The sequence below is a fragment of the Lonchura striata genome, chromosome 1 (assembly GCF_050655825.1).
Source record: "Lonchura striata isolate lonStrDom1 chromosome 1, ASM5065582v1, whole genome shotgun sequence".
NCBI lineage: Eukaryota > Metazoa > Chordata > Aves > Passeriformes > Estrildidae > Lonchura > Lonchura striata.
In genome coordinates this window covers 6407136-6424363 of record NC_140703.1, presented here as the reverse complement: position 1 = coordinate 6424363, position 17228 = coordinate 6407136, and the positions used below count along the sequence as shown (strand labels likewise).

Below are 17228 nucleotides of genomic sequence, written 5' to 3'. Positions count from 1 at the left end.
GGTATGGAATGGCTTTTGTACACAAAGGACTGAAATGGTGACTCTTCAGACTAGAAGAGGCAAATGAGGTGAAACACAACAGAGTGTGTGACTGTGAATGACATGGGGAAAGTCTACAGGAAATGGTCATTCATTATTTCTCTTAAGAAATATAGGACACTAACATGGCTATGATACAGCAGATTGAAAAGTAACACAAGACAGTGTGTGTACATATATATATATGTATATATATAATTCAGTACAATGCAAAATTGGACTAGAACTCACTGGCGCAAATCACAGAATGTTCAAACTACAAATGGACAAATGCAAAGAAGAAAGGTTCTTTCAGGGTTACTAAACACAATGTTGAAAATAGTTTTCAGTCCTGGAACCCATCAAATGCTAGCTGCCAAATGCTCAATGGATGTGCTGGGGTATAAGGTAGAGTTGAAATCTGTATGTATTCTGTCTGTACCACTGCTAGAGGTAGGAAAATGGACATGAGCACTTCTGCTTTTGACCACTTTTAAAACAAAAAGTAAACAGCTTTTTTTCTGCTTTTGCCCACTTTTAAAGCAAAAAGCAAAGCTGCAACAGCTGAGTTTGCTTTGTCAGCTTCTGTTCAACAGTCCAGTGCCACAGCCAGGAGTTACAGCGAGCATTATGGGGCAGAAAAGGTCACATCAATGGGCACCAGAGGGTGATAAGTTCACCAGTAATCTCAGCTGCTGGAAAAATGAGGGCTCCAGTGTCCCTAGAGCAACATTTCTTTAATTTGGTTCTCTTCCCTCATCCCATTCCAATCAAACAGCAGCTTTCAGCATATAGCAAGTTAAACAATGGGGTTTTGCCTTGAGATCAGGCAGAAATTTTTTGGTTTGGGCCAAATTAGCAATGCTCCACAAGAATGCCATGGAATATGAACACAAGATAGGATCTGATATTAGGAAGTTAATGATGTTAAGACTTACTGAAATTTGGTTTTGGTAACTTGCACCAGAAAAAGGTCAGAAACAGAGAAATCTTTTTATTTTTTCCAGCTGTTGCACTAACAAACCCAAGGGCAACTTTTTCCTTCCTTCTACCTCCTTTCTACCTCCCTTACAAGTGAGGAAAAAGACTTCAACTAGGGTAAACTGCTGGTCTCCTGCAAATAACTGATTATACAGTAAGGAAAAGTACGACATTGCACTAGAATCAATTAAATACCTGGTATGAGGTAAAAATATACATGGAGTTACACACACCATTCCACAATGTTATAGAATTGAGACTTTTTGTTGAAGATATTCTCTCTATTACCACTTTATTCACTTTACTAGCTTAGTGACCACACATTTAGACTGGCATGCTAAAATCAAAGATATACTTTTCAAGGGTAGTAACTGAAGTAGGAAAAACTTCAGGGTCTTTCTAAAACTTTGATCAGAAGTGAGATGCAAACAGTGAGGAATTCCTAATACCTCTTTACCCTTGCACTCAAGAGAAGCACACAAAGAACAGTTCTCTCTTTGACAAGAACTTTAATCCTGACCTCGGACAAAATGATGTTTTTTCCATTACCAATTCTAAAATACACAACCTAAACACAAAAGCCAATGTACAAGGTGAAAAGTGAGAGCAACAGCCTCATTGCAAATTCACAGATAATGATAAGTGTTACCAGTTTTCCTCTGAATTACATACCACCTTTAGGGAGCTGCAATCCTAATCACCTCAATTTAAAAATGCTTCAATTCAGCTGACAAATACATTAACTCACAGCTCCTTACAAAAACTGACAAAACTATTTTGTTATAAAAACCATGGGCTTTTTTAAAAGCTTCTAGTGAAATGCAACAAAATAAGCTATGATGGGCTTTTTTATTGATATTGCTTTTAATTAGCAATATTAACTGCTTTTATATATACATGTGCACACATGCATGTGTGCATATGTACATATCCAAACATCAAAAAATGGAGAATATGAAACCCCTATTTCTCCTTGCCTTAATGGGAAAGAAAATCTCATGGAGTGAAAAACTACTCATATTAAATAAAAACCAAGTAGTTGCTTTGGGGAACACTTTATACTAACATTGATGAGCTTCTGTGTTTGTGTAAATATATATTTATGCTTTCAGAAGACTAAAAAAAAGAAGTTACAGTGAATCCCACCAAGGATATAATTTGATGCACATTATCTACCATACTGCTTGCAATTACTTTATCTGCTGGTTACTTAAACAGCTAGAAAGGTTCTGTAATTCTGTTTTTCACAGGAGTGCAAGGAGTGTTAATTGTGCCTGAGGATACATCTAGAGTTAAAAATTAAATCTCCAAGTGAAGCACAGTTGAAACAACTAGACCTGGGCAGTCTCTACACAGAGAAAATCAAAGTAGCAGTTTGAGTGACTGCATGCAGGACAACATTCAGCTCCATGTCCATGAACTGTGCTTCAGTCATGGCAAGAACAAGAAAAGAGTTGCTCAATCAAAGCCCATTACACGTGTGGCAAACAGCTTTATCTGGGTTAATCTTCATCAAAGATAAAAAGGGTGGAAGGGAAGGAATGCAGTCTTTGAACAAACCCCCAGAGAAGAGAGCTGCCTGTTCTAACTAGAAGTTCAACTATTACTTCCATATGACTTGGTGACTTTGTGCAGGTCATTTAATTTTGAAATGAAAGAACAATGTATATTGTAAACTCATGAAGATGAAAATGAAGACTATATACTCCTTTTTGTAAGGTTAACTCAAACATCTTTGAGGGATATGCACTTTTAAGACTGCAAGGAGCTAAAACTTTCTGGTCTCTCCTAAGATGTCACTGAACTGCTGTTGCACTTTTACCTCATGGATGATTATGAGGCTCTCAAATTGTAAAAACAGAAAATAAGTGCAACAAAAGCATTATCTTTTTTACAATAGAATGTAATTGGAATTAAGTATAAAATAATTATTTATCAGAATACATGTGTATAGAAATGAATAATCAACACAAGTAAAATCTGGTTTGATAATCTTTCTGGCATGTCAATCCAGATGCTATACCTATGTACCTATAATGGCATTCACAGTCAGCAATGATCTCATAAAACAAACCAAAACAATCTAATGGAAGAAAAAATATTAATTATTTTTATTTGGTAGCTGCAGACAGTTTGTTTAAAGCAACTGTATTGAACTAACATCACAAAGACAAGAAAAAAATACATTGGCAGTGCATTTATTGTTTATCACCCTGAATTACAGAAAATATGCTAATACTAAGCAATGTCCCTTCTGATGGCACATTTTCTAATCTTCACTCAAGGTCCACAAATTAGAGCTGCTGAATTAACATAAGTAAAACAGCCTTGCTCATGAGCATCTAGAGATGGTTTTATATGTATTTTTATGTGTATATGTCTCAATATGTACAAGCACACACACACACAAAGAAAAAGTTAGTAATAAACACACAGCCAAAATTCAGTTGTAAGAGATTAAGTGCTCATCATGAAAAAGTGACTGCTGGAGCGCAGGAGAGAAGGAAACACTACTGAATAAGTTGTTACAGTGAGGTTATAATGAGAACTTGTTCTATCTGAAGTTCTTCCTATGGAAGTTCTCAGGCTGGACTGGACATCTAACATCTCCTTGTATAAAGCAATTTATAAATAGCAAGAAATATGTCATAAATCTGTTATAATTTTGTGCTGTATTGAAAAATAGTGCACTAATGACTACTTAGTACATCTAGGTATTTTTCTTCCCTCTGACCTTTTACCATCTCATTTATTTCCTTTTTAGGAAGGAGATGATAAGAAATGGTTTTAGGTATAATTTTTATGTTTGTTTGCCCATTTGTGAATTAGGAAGGGGAAGAACAGTAAGTTAAGGCACTAGAGTTCTTTTCTAATGCCCATGTTTAATACACAGATATTTTATCCATACTAGAAAATGGGATTCAGCAAGACAATATTATTTTCCTAGGACTGATGTAGATCAGATTCCAATTCAAGCTTTAACTGTGGGCAGCCAAGGTGGAGCACAACAGAGGTGGGGGTTTAGACAACTGGCATAAATTTCAACAAATGCTTTAAACGTGGTCCTTACTCATAAACTTTTCTACTCTATGAACTGGACAACTCCTTACTTTTTCTGGCTTGACTCACAGACTTCATTTTTTGAAAGAGAATGATATGGTGAAGGAAAAAGATCTTAAGTATCACAAATACTACTAACACCTAAATACTTGTTGGACCAGATGATCGTTGGGGTCCCCTTTCAACCCAGTATTCTGAGTCTGTGACTATTCTGTACTGTGACCAAACTATCTCTCTTGTAAGGAAGTGACAAAGATGATCTGCATGATTTTGATCTGCCTTTAAGAAAAACATACTGATCATTATAAGAATGTTGTGTGAGCAAGGAGTAAATAAATTGGAAAAAAGGGCACACATTTGCACACTTGTCTTAGCTCTTTCAGAGCTCATTTTCTTCAAGAAATTCAAACAGCTACAAAATATTCACTTGTTCCTCTTCGGGCTTGGAGTGTTACAGACTGACACGATACCAGCATTTCTATCCTGAAAAAGCAGGTCACTCGAGCCAAGCAAGGAGAAGCCTCGACTGAAAAGTCAGGCCCACAGAAAGGGCAAACCTTTCAGGAAACCAAGAAGCTGGGCAATTAAAACAAAAAGTCACAAGCAGCTGGATGCATTAATCTGCAGGTCTTCCATTTATTCTTTTTCACTCTGCAGTAATCTACTATATTTTTAGATTTTTTTTCTTCAATAATAGCCCTAAACTGTAAAAAGAGATTATCCCAAAAGGACAATTATTGAACAAGAAGTATTTCTTTTCCTTTTTCAACTTCCAATATAGAAATTTTGTTTGTAATTAGCAAGTAAAGTAAAACAGTTTTAAAGCACACACTTTTAAGCTATGAGAATCCCTTCTGTACTTTACAGCTGAAATAAGCATCTACTTGCTTTTCACTATTCCTAGTTAATTAAGATATTCAGACTGGAATAATTTCTCTGTTAAAATGAAATTTTGTCACACATAATTTGCTTTTGAAGGATGATGAAAAACCACATGGACATCAATAGACAGAACCTGTATCAGTAAGAATTTTTTTTTCTGAATCTGTAAATGGTGATTAAAGACATAGGAAAATTAAGCACTACTTTTGCACTTTATCAGAACATTGAGGAAATATCCCATGCAACTTTCACAGTAGAAAAGTTACTGCATCTGCCATCTGCCAAATTTCAAGCCATAATGGTCAGATGCTGAAATATTTTTTACCTATCCTTAGCAGACTATTGCACACATTCACCAAGATAACTCTTGACTTATTGTCATTAGGCTTATAGACTTTAGTACTACTTGTATCAACACAACCAACAAAGCACTCTAATGCAGGTTTTTTTTTTTACTAAAACATAGTTTCACTCTGAAACAAGAGAGTGGCAGTGAGAGAAAATCCTTTCTCTAGAGAAGGGACACTAAGGATTTCTGAGATGTGCCATGTGTGAGGGAACAGAAGGGAGGAGGGAATAACCTGCAGTAATAAATATGGACCTCATAACAGGAATTTTTTCAACAGAACTGAAATTAAAATTGCAAATAGTAATAAATTTTAATATTATATAAAAACTGCTAGACTGAATTAGCATTGCAGAATTTGGATTAAACCATGTGCATGTTTCACCTGTGATATTTCTATTTCTCCTGGGGAAGAAGGTAGATAATGCAGTACTGAAGGGATTTTTTCCTGACCCCAAGATTTTTGGCATTGTAGCTCTGTACCAGTTTCCAGGCTCTCTTAATGGACTGAATTAAGACTCTAAACATAAGTAAAGGTGTCAGGTGCCTAAAACAGTGCAAGGAGCAAACTACCTCACCAGTTCTGACACATATCTCAGTTGCTCCAACATATGAGCTTATTTTACCTCCCACTGTAGCAATTTCTGTAGTTACTAAACATGGGTGAGTTAAGATTTAAAAACACTTAGGAAGGTACTGTCCACAATGCTATCTAATGGATGTTTGGAAGACAAGATAAAGGGAAAAAGGATACAGATCAATCAGTTTAATATGATCTGAAGGGAGAAAACACAATTATGATGTGACACTGAAATAATTACTATATCAAAGAGTCAGAGAGTAGCCTCTTCTGAAATAAAAGGCTGTTTCCTCTCAATGGCTTTAACAGTTTCAGATAATTCTGAACAAAAAACAGAGGAAAAATAACCCCAAAAGGAAAAAAAATTAGTATGAAAAATAATTTTCCTTTTGGAAACTGGAATTGTCCTGTTTTAACTTTTCCAGACATTTCCAGCTTGACTCAACCTAGTGATCTGCTATTGTTCTGAAATCAATATAAAGACAGAGGTACCTACAGAGTAGAAACAATCACCCTGCTCTGTCCTAGAATTGAGTGAATAGTTGTGTCCTCAGGCATCCTCAGGGAATCCAGAGGGGTAATACTGATTTTTAGGTATTTGGAGGTAAGTAAGTACCACAGCAAAAAATATCAATACCCACTGCAGTTCTGAAACTGTACACATTAATTCTTCACTAGCCCTGCTTACTCTACATAAAGGATTTCACATTTCTATTATACATTCCCAATTTAGAAATAGTGTCTGTACTATTTGGTACCAAGTTTACCATCTCCTGCACCTGCCAAAATGTTATTTGTGGAAAGGATGAGACCTTTGATGCAAATCAGTTCTGGGTGTGGGACCCACTCCTGCTGCAAGCACACATCCCAAACACCCTCAATACGACAGCACTCCCATGGGGATAATTTGTGAGGGAATGATGCTTCCATCATTAATGGAACAGCATTAAATTTTGTGAGCAACAAAGCAAAGGTAAATAATTGCAGCACCAGCAGACCATATGCATGTTGGAAAAAAACACAGGTTAGGTAGAAGCCATGCGAGTCATATACCTGGTCGTGTGGTGAGTCCTCTGTCTGCAGCTGGGCGGGCATCAACGGGTTCAACTAGGCACGTGCAGAAAAGAAACAAAAAAGCAAACAAAAATAAACAAAATCCCCATAAATCACAAGGTCAAGGGCTCTTCTATTGGGACAGTGCAGGAGAGACATACTGCATTAACAGTTACCAAAGCAACAACTAGAAAATATCTGCCTTCAGTTAGTCCTGAAAGTAAAAGGAAGGGATGGGTAAGACTTCACAAGGAAAGCTTCAGCACTGAGGCAGCATCATTTTTACATCATATTCTGGTTACTGCTTCAAGTCAGAAACCAGTAAGACTAAATAATTTCTGTCAAGAGAACAAAATCATATTCATATATTCATTACATGCAAACTTTTCCCCACTGTCTGATCAGAACTGGCAGCCAGAATGGACGTGATGAGTTCCTGCAGCTGCTCTTTATCAATATTGACTTAAAAGCCTCCTGAATCCCTCCTTTTTCCTTTCAACAAGAAATCTTTACAGCACCATCTATAACATTTTAAAAAAGTAAAGTGCTTTTTGAAAATACAATCAGTATTCCTATATGTTCTGATTTGTGAACAGCATATTTATCTTCCAGTTTTCTGAAGCGAAAGAAAGAAGAAATACAAATATCTATCCAAATGTGTGTCATATACAGTTTTATAAAACTCTTTTATTACCCTACTAAGGTTTTATCAGCTGAAACCTAAGTTGAAGTAGCTCACTGGCACTAATAGAAAAACAGGATTTGCAAAACCTAGAGCTATTTGAGTCACTGCCAAATACCTCAGTAAGTTCAAACATACTGGAAATGTTTACTAAAAAATTCAGATTCTTTCTTTTGTTCCAATTGTGTTGCCTTCCTTATCTACTCAATCTTTGACAGCGTCAAAGAACTTAAATTCATAAATGAAGTGTTACATTGTTCCTTAGAATTCAGAATTTTTAACATATATTCTTATTTAATTGAATTTTTGGATACAGTTATGAGCCATTATCAGCAGTGAGATGCAGTAACACAGGAAATCTGATAGACCCACAGTTTTCAATCAAGAAGAACTGCTCACTGGAAAATCACACAAACCTGATGATAATGCTGATATGAGCAATGGAACTGCCCATCTTCTCAGGAAGTCTGTGTCACTGGCTCAGTGTTCCTGGGGGTTTGACAAACAACCTTCCACGTGTGTGAGAGCTTAAGTGGTTGCCATGTCCTTTGCACAAGAGAGGACTGCACAAGCTCCTGCCTCTGAATAAAACCCAGTAGCTCAGCTTTAGACTAGCTGCAAACTAAAAGCACATCAGTGTATCTGACTCCTAAAAAACACAGTTTTGAGTATTTTCCTACTTATGTCTTCTGCTAGGTTTTTCAGTATTGTCAGCACCAACCCTCAGGTGGGTCAGCAGTCATTTTCAGTGGCAAGGACCCCAGGGAGGAAACAACCATGAGTAAACACTGCCCAAACTGCTCTTGTAGACCCCTCCTCTGCTACCCTGGCCCCCGACCTCAGATTAATGCTGCATGTGTAGTTAGGTGAAAGTAATGAATAATTCTTGTAATCTATTATTTTAGAGGTCCTTTTCAGGGGGAAAATGTGCCTGTGCCACTGGCACATTTCATAACTGACACAGAAGTGAAAACACCTGGTCAAAGAAACAAACCAGCTTCAGAGCAAAAACTGGAGGCAAATTAGAAGAGCCAAGAGTCTTCCAAAACAGATTGTGGTGCCAGGCAATGTGATACAAAGAAAGGCTGGTTTCTGGAGAGCCCTGAGCTACCACCTTTTTAATTTTAGCTGGATTTTAAAACCTTCTTGCTCTGCCCCAGTACTGATACATGGACAAACAGCAGTTAAGTCTGGAAATCTTTTCTGTGGGTTTTCTCACTGCTTGCATTCATATGGTGGTTTTGCATTAAATTGGTTTTGGGGAGGAGGAAAATTGTCAGCCACTGAAGTAATTCTCTGTAGGAAGCTGTTAAGAGCTTCCTCTGTGCCTAACAAAACCAATAGCTGGCTGGCTCTGAGAGCTGACACACTGCTAAGCCAATTAGAGAAACTGGGAGCGCCTCTATGATAACATATTTAAGAATGAAAAGGCAGGGAAGTTCTCTTCTTTTTCCTGCTTTTGGGAAGGTCTGGCTGGGGGCTGCTGAGATCCTGTCAGCCCCAGCACGGTCCGGCCACCAAGGTCCTGCTGGGGCCATCCCAGCACTGCTGAGCCACGTGGCCACTGCCAACTTGACCCAGCCAGCAACAGAATTTTTGTGCCTGTCTGCCTCTAACCTGCTGCACTGCAGAGACAAAAATGACAGCAGCTATTCATTTTTCAGCATCCTGCAGAGTGGAGGGGATTGTACACTGCCAGGGAGATCACAGGACCAACAGGGAGAAAAGCACAATGAGCATTGCCCTCAGTTTGTGAGCCTGGTTAAGATCTACCTTTCAGCTTTGGAGAACTCCACTTGAGAAGAAATGAACTTATGGACACCAATCTTCTCCTGAGTCAGAGAAAAGGGAAAGTGGGGACACGTGAGGAGAACAACATAGCAATACCCAGTCGGTTTAGAAGGAAGAATGGGAGGAGGAGATGCTCCAAGCATCAGAGCTGAAAAATCTTCTGTAAACCATGATGAGGACTAATGAAACGTAAATTTTAAGGAATTTAGAGATTTTAGAGGAGCTAAGATTTTAGTTACAAATAAGCCTTACTAGAGTTAATTAAAATAATAATAACAAATGAGTAGGCCTAGATGAAGTAAGGAGTTAGTAGTTAACTAATAGTTGATTGCTTGTCAGCACAATGTTTAGTTAGCTGGGTTTATAATGAAGAATATAGAAACTGACAAATAGCTTTAGGAACATAAGACAATTGTGGCCTCCTCTGTTCTGAAACCAATTGAGGACAAGGAATGGGAGTTCTACCAAGAGTTCGTTTGTCATATTTGCATTGAAAAGGTAGAAAGGTCAGAACAAGGAAGACTTCATTTACTTCTTCATTTTGGGACCCCTCCCCATGAAAGGGACACCAAACCATTTCAAGGGACAAACTACACATGCTTAATAGCTTTTGGAGTAATTAGCATATGAAGTGGGGAATGGGATGTACCAAAATGATGAATATGCATTTGTATTTTGGGTATTCAATACTTGTATGGATAAAAAGACTCTGTAATCACCTGGAAGGCACGGTGTGGATTTGGGAGCTATCCCACACTCTGCCCAGCGTCCAATAAACACACACTTTCTAACTTTAAACTGTTAGAGAGTTTTTGTCTGTCACAGCTGGATATCGGTAATAGATCAATATCCATATTTTTTTAATAAATCACTGTAATACAACAAACTGTTTCCCCGTAATTCATGAAGCATATGTGTTCACCCACAGCCCATGAGAACTGGAGAATGTGGATGTTGAAATGTAGATGTTGACTTGAGTAGAGAGACAGAGAGAACTTTTTCTTTCAGAGACAGAAAAACAGGAACCTTTGGTCTTATACTAGAACAGTTCATCCTTAAAAACTGCACCCTATAAGCTGAAATGGCCCACAAAAGCATGTGGGAAAACTGCAAGACACAGGAGGGATTGAATGATGCAACAGGGTTTTTCTGGGCAGATCATTAGCTGTGAAAATTGGAACCACATTGGAAGAGTTCACAGGGAGCCGTTTCCTCTGGGAAGGACTCCATGGCGTAGTAGGGGAGACTCCTTTCCCAGAGTGAACTGAAGAAAGATTCTTTTTAGAAGTGATAAACTCACTGAGAATCCCAGGTTTTGTCTCTTTGCATTGTCAGCGGGAAGGAAAGAAGGGCTGGGGGGAGAATAGGTTTATTTTAGCTCTTACCATTCTTCTTTTAATAAAGTTTTCTTTATGCCTTTTGAAGTTTTGAGCCTGTCTTGCCCTAAAGTCTTTTCTCCTAAAGCTTATCTCAACCCCATGAGCTTTATTTTAACTGATTTTTTTTTCTCCTCCTGCGCTCAGTTATAGCAGAGGAAGATGAGTAGATGATTTTTGTGAGTGCACTGGTGTTTGGCTACATCATCACAACAGCTAATGAAGAGGGGAGAAATTTAAACCTACTACAACATTTATCAATAATCAAAACTCAAATATGTACTGTATGTTATTATATGAAGTGCATTCATTTTGAAGCTCCGGAATTGTATTTCTCTTGAATGTACTTCCATGTGCACAGAAATAAGACTGAAAATGCATTGTCCAAATAGACTAATGAAACTAAACTCATGATACATGTTTATTAATACTGACTACTCAGGCTTCATGGAGGCCACACATTCCCACCTTTACCTAATACATCTCAGAAGAGCAAGAGAGAATGTGTTTACTTCTCTTTTCAAAAGTAAAAGTACATCAAAAACTGGTACAGACCAGCAGGAGAGGAGTGGTATGTGATGCTCCCCTATCAAGAACATTGTTGAAGTGTGATTTGTTCATAACAAACATTAGTTGCGAAGAAATCATAAGGATAACACAGTACATTTACAGGAATCTCACTTTAGATAAATACTAGATACAGACATTAACACTCCCTGTAACCTGCAAGCTTAAACACAAAGGGTAAGCCATGAAACCCAGTTAGTCACTGGCAAAATGCCCAGCAGGCTGGGCAGTGTCAGAGCTTCACAGCTGTTGGGGCATTGTTGGGGGTCACCTCTGAAGATGCATTTTGCATTGCTGCAGTGCAGTTTCCTGACATTTTTCATGGTCCCTCTGTACAATTCTCAGAAAGTGTTTTCTTTGTTAACCTAATTTGTGTTGCAGCATGCTGGACATCTATACTACATGCTGCTTCAGATTAACTCCTGTCGACATTTCCAGGGACACTACTTCAGGGGAAAACAAGTGAGAACATACTTGCAGAAAATACTGAGTTATGCTAGACTTTCAAAGTCTATTTATTATTAGACTATTCTTCATTTACTAATCAGTAAAAGCAATTCTAGGAAAATAAACTATTTGCATAAAACCTGTTCTTAAAAACATGCAGTTTACATTGGGAAAATTTCAAATGGAATTATGAAACCTTAGGATTACATGACAACATACTGATCCAATACATTATTAATATCTCTGGGTGAAACCTGAGATTAGAGCATGGCCATGGAAGGAACAAATGTTAGGGGGATGGGCTGTGGTATTATAACTTCATCAGTTCATCAGAGGGAGGAAAAAAAGAGGAGAAAAGTATGTCAATTGTTATTAACTTTTTGCTACTTCCAAACAATTTATAAGAAGACAGAAACGTATTTTTGGAAGCAAGGTAGACAAAGCCTGAAGTAAGACCACTATCAAAGAAGAAAACAGGCATAGAAGTGAAGACAAATGGCACAGTCAGTCCTGGGCTTCTGGAACAACAAGGTGGGAGACAAACACAAAGGAAAAAAAACAAAGCTGTGAAACTCCTCTTTGATGCTATGGACAAAGGTATAGAAATGATCTCTAAAGAAAGAAGGTATTATTGGCATGATGATATTATGAACGTTGTGGTTTGGGTAGAGGACAGATAATTATAAGGGGAAACAGGAAGGACTTGAAGAGGTTTAAGTCACCAAATGACTTCCACTTCTAACTATACATACTTGAACAATTATAATGGTTGGCCTAACTGAACTGACTGTTGCAATAAGTTCATGACAAATACAATACAATCCTGGTATAAAAAACCAAAACTAAACCCCAACAACTTGGAGACAGGAAAGAATAAGTGCTGCAACAAACAATATACTGCATTAAAACACACAGGCCTAATAATTAAGAATGGTATTCCAGGCAGGAGAGTTTTATTTCTTATTTGCTGCCATGCATTTTAAAAGGAGAATCATGCTTAGTATAGTTGCCTGTGGGAATTCAGTGTCACTTTAAAGTACCTTTCATAATTAGATCCTGAGCTTAGACAGGTTTCTGAAGGAAAAATATGCTTTTGTGATTACACTATGGATATGTCTGAGGGTGCCTGTCTACCTAATAACTTCTAAACCTGGTGACTGAAATCAATATATTTTGGAAGCTAGGAGGAAAGACATCAAAAACAATTAAACCCCACCATGTTTTATGAAAGCAGGCAACAGGTATAGAAACTGATGTCCTGGATACCTCAGCTATAGAAAAAAAAATGGTGCAAGAGCTGCAGATTAAAATTCCTGCAGGACAGACATGAGCTAGACTGTGACTGCTCTTGGCAGACAGCCTTGATACATGTGCTAGGGTTAGAGCAAGCTGCAGCTCCTTCCCCAGGAAAATGAGGTTCAGCCTGCCAGCCTGAACCATCTGTACCCCTTACCAGTGCCTGACGTGTTCCAGCCAGCTGCTCTCACTGCCTGGCATGCCACTTGGCTGCAAGTGCCCTTCAGACACAGCTGGAGTCCTTGTCACAATCTCCTGCCTTCTGGTTCTTCTGCCAGGGGTCTGTTGACTTTGCTCTGACTCTGCTCTTTTACTTGGCCCCTAACTTGCAATGCTGACTCACTGGTACTCTGATTTTAGCCCTATTCCTGACCAGCTCCTGCTCTTCCTCTCAATTCTGCCAAGCATCTGCCTCACTGACTTTTGTGCGGGCCTTTTCTTTTGCCTGATGCTAGGCTTCTCTGACTCCTTGGGACAAACTTTGATTGAAAATCTATTTCTGATTCCACTGATTTCATCTGGCACCAACACCAGACCTAGCAGATCCATGCCCCTCACACCCAGTTGCTCACAGTCACTCACATACCACGCTGGAATGTGACTAACTGTGTAAGGATGACCTCAGAACTCATTCTGAGAGCAGCACAGCCTAAAACAGTGGTTTCAAAAGACTTGAGGAGAATATTAATGTCTGTGCAGTTCAGCTACAAATCACAGATTTGCCTGAGAAGACTTCTGCAGTTCCAGGCTCTGTATGTACTGTGGCTTTGCAGTATCAAACTTTTACTGATGTGATTAACTTAGCATTAGTAACAGAGCAGTTGAAGAAAGGAAAACAGTCAAGAGGAGGAAATTGAATGACATGACTGAAGTCTCTCAGGTTTCTGATTTATTGGCTCCAGCACCTAAGTGAGCTACCAATTCCAGATTCTACATGGATTATTCAAGTAGCATGCAGTCACTTCATTGAAGTAGTCCATGAACTATATATAATACTCCTCAGGAAAAACATTTTCACTAGCCAAGTTATACTGCCGTGCATGTAGGAACATTTCTGCAGTACATTCCAGACAACTAGTGTAGGGAGCGAAATAACATTATCTGTCTGCTAGGATTATGCTGGAACTGTAATAATTTTCATGCTAGCAAATAAAAAGCTCTACCTTAAATAAAACACTCATCATGGCACAAATCTAACAATTTACTTCAGTCATTCTTATGTATCTTATAAGACTTACTCATAATCTCCTAGACTTTGTTATGGTTTGTTTCTGAAGGCAAGTAAACTCAACTCTGAAAATTACTGTGTGTCTAAATTACAGATATTAGTCAGGGCATTCTATTCTATTCTATTCTATTCTATTCTATTCTATTCTATTCTATTCTATTCTATTCTATTCTATTCTATCAGAGACACAGCTGACATAGCGACCAGTTCCAAATGTAGATTTCAGAACCTCTATCCCACTTGCACTTACTTACACTTACTTATAAAAAAAATATTAATTTTAAGGGAATAATATGAACAAAACCCACAAAGATCAGCTCAGAAAGTTCTGTGGTTTCTCCTCCCATTGTACTTACCTTCATTTTCTGTATTGGCTGGAACAGAATCAACTCCAAAGGGATGCCATGGCTGAAGGTCATCTAGGCTGAAGTCTCCATCCACTGGAAGAAGTTCAACTGTAGTCTTTGTTTCCGTCAATGAAGGCATAAGAGCATCATTTCCATAGCTGATTCTGGGCTCGCTGATCATATTGGCCAAAACGTCATCAGAGTAGTTTTGTTCTTTCTGAAGTAATTCATCTGCAAGGAAATTTCAATGCAGAAACTATCTGAAAGAGCCAGCATATCTAAGGACCTGTTTTCAATGCTACTCAAGTAAGCATTCACTGTTGTGAGGTTGTTTTCCTATAATAAATAAAAACATTAAGGCTTGGAATAGTCAAAACCCCACGATAAGCACTGCAGCTAAGGCATTTTTTTGAAACATCAACCACAATTGCTCAGTAATGTTTCCTACCCACATTTCCACCACATAAGAGATCACAGGTCTGTGCTATATACATCCCTTGGCTCTTCCCAACCTCTTTGAAAGGAAGCACAAAATAATTCTCTTCAACTCAACATGCTGCTGTAAGTCAACTGGCGAGAGATCCACAGGAAGAAATGTCTTTGTAATTTCTCCTTCCTCTTAAATGCTCACTGCCAAAGCCCCTCACAACTCTTAAATCCTAAATCTCCACAACAGTCACTGTATTAAATTGGGTTTAGACATCAAATCTGAAGAAACATTTGATTTTTTAACATATATAATTTCATCATAACACTGAAGTAGTTCTTTGTTAAAAAGCAGTAGGTAGACATCTAGTAGTAGTAGTAATTTATAGTAGTAGTAGCAGCAGGCAAATTATTTTACAAGCTACCAACACCTAAAGCTACACAGTATTATCTATGCTGTGGATTTCTTTTTTTTCTTGAAGTAAGGTGAGAACAATCAAAGCACTTTTCAGTTTGATCAGGTGTATAGGACAAACTTTTCAACTCTGTGTTAAAAATAAGCTCAGGGCTTGCGTGTACTTCATTATTCCTATTCCCTTCTCACATCAAAGTTCCTCTACTCCCAGCAGAGAAAACATGGACTTGTTGGAGTGAGTCCAGAGGGCCACAGAGTTATCAGAAGGCTGAAGTACCTCTGCTGTGAATACAGGCTGAGACACCTGGGGCTGTTCAGCCTGAAGAAGAGAAAAGGTCCTAGAAGTCCTTACTGTGGCCTTTCAATACTTAGAGGAAGCCTATAAGATAGAAGGGCCAAACTTGTTATCAGGGCCTTTAGCAATAGGACATCAGGTGATGATTTTTAACTGAAGGAGCGTAAATTTACCTAAGATATAAGAAAGAAATTTTTTACAAGGAGAGTGGTGGTAGATGCCCTGTACCTGGCAGTATTCAAGGTCAGGCTGGACAGAGCTCTGGCCAAGCTGATCTAGTTGAAGATGTCCTTGCTCATTGCAGAGAGGGTTGAACTAGATGACCTGTAAAGGTCCCTTCCTACCAAAACTATTCTACAATTCCATTCTTGATCCCTCCTGCTTCACTGACATCTGTTTTTGTAGGAAAATCATACTATTTGCAAGTATTTTGAGGGAACCTGCTGCACAAGAGCTCATTCAAGCAAGAAATTGCAATGCAGAACAATAATTGCTAATAAGGCCCCAGTAGTGAGCAAGTGCCACAGAGCTAAATAGTTCACAATAGCAGACTGTAGCAGAGTGCAAGTGACCACATGAGAACACACATAGCAGCTGATGATACAACAGCTTTTATTAGGACTGTCTTCCCTGCACTTCATTAAGGACCCCCAGACTGTCACTACTTCACACCCACATCTCTGCCATGTACAAAGTCAGGGACATGAATCACTACTCTGCTGCTAAACCTTTTATGCCACTCCACAGGGGCTCACTCATTTCCTAGTAATATCAGTGATGAAGGGCTTCTAAGTTTCTATACACACCACAGCTTTAGAAAACATCAGCAAAATCTTTTGAATGTTATGTTTCTCCCAGCTTTACACCATGAAGCTTCATACCACAGAAGTAAAATGTAACCATGCAGAACCCTCAGAAAGGACCTCAGGAGCTTTAGAGGTGCCACTGCTTCAGTGCCTCTATCAGTGATGCTCCAGTAGGTCTCTGCTCTGTAATTCATCTCTCAAAGGCCACCTTGAGACAGCTGACGAAATTCTCTGCCACCCTATTCACATAACACTGAATTCAGAACATCAAAAATAAAAAGAATGTTGCAACCTCAGCTCTGGGGCAAACATGGGTTCTGAATCGTACAAAGTAATGTTTTAAAATAAATTTTCCAGTTTAAACAGCAATTACTTGAGCAGATGGTAAGACTAATGTGAATACAAAATTCTGTGATTTAATTTGCCCATTAAAATGATTTACTAGCACAGTATAGAAAGCCTAGGCCAATCACAATGAATTGTTTTTCTTTTCATGTTCATTTTACTGAAACCAGTATTATTTTATGACACCTACTAAATCTTCAGCATAGAAGTTCAATCTGATTTTATCTCCAAACTGCACTTACACTACTCTTTTTTAAAATTAAACCATGTCCTTTCATCAGAAGAGA

The 17228-nt window shown here is 38.3% G+C and overlaps 1 protein-coding gene across 3 annotated transcripts in view; it reads right to left on the bottom strand.

Moving 5' to 3' along the window:
* The window catches only part of APP (amyloid beta precursor protein), a 143867-nt gene that overhangs the window by 10788 nt on the left and 115851 nt on the right, over positions 1-17228 (bottom strand). For 2 of the 3 annotated variants that reach the window (XM_021532419.3, XM_085591063.1), the window contains 2 exons: positions 14664-14885; positions 6921-6974 (listed from right to left, as the gene is read on the bottom strand). In XM_021532419.3, coding sequence (XP_021388094.1) covers positions 6921-6974; positions 14664-14885 — 276 coding nt within the window. The remainder of the gene's footprint in view (positions 1-6920; positions 6975-14663; positions 14886-17228) is intronic. The other variant, XM_085590999.1, reaches the window with a different exon arrangement.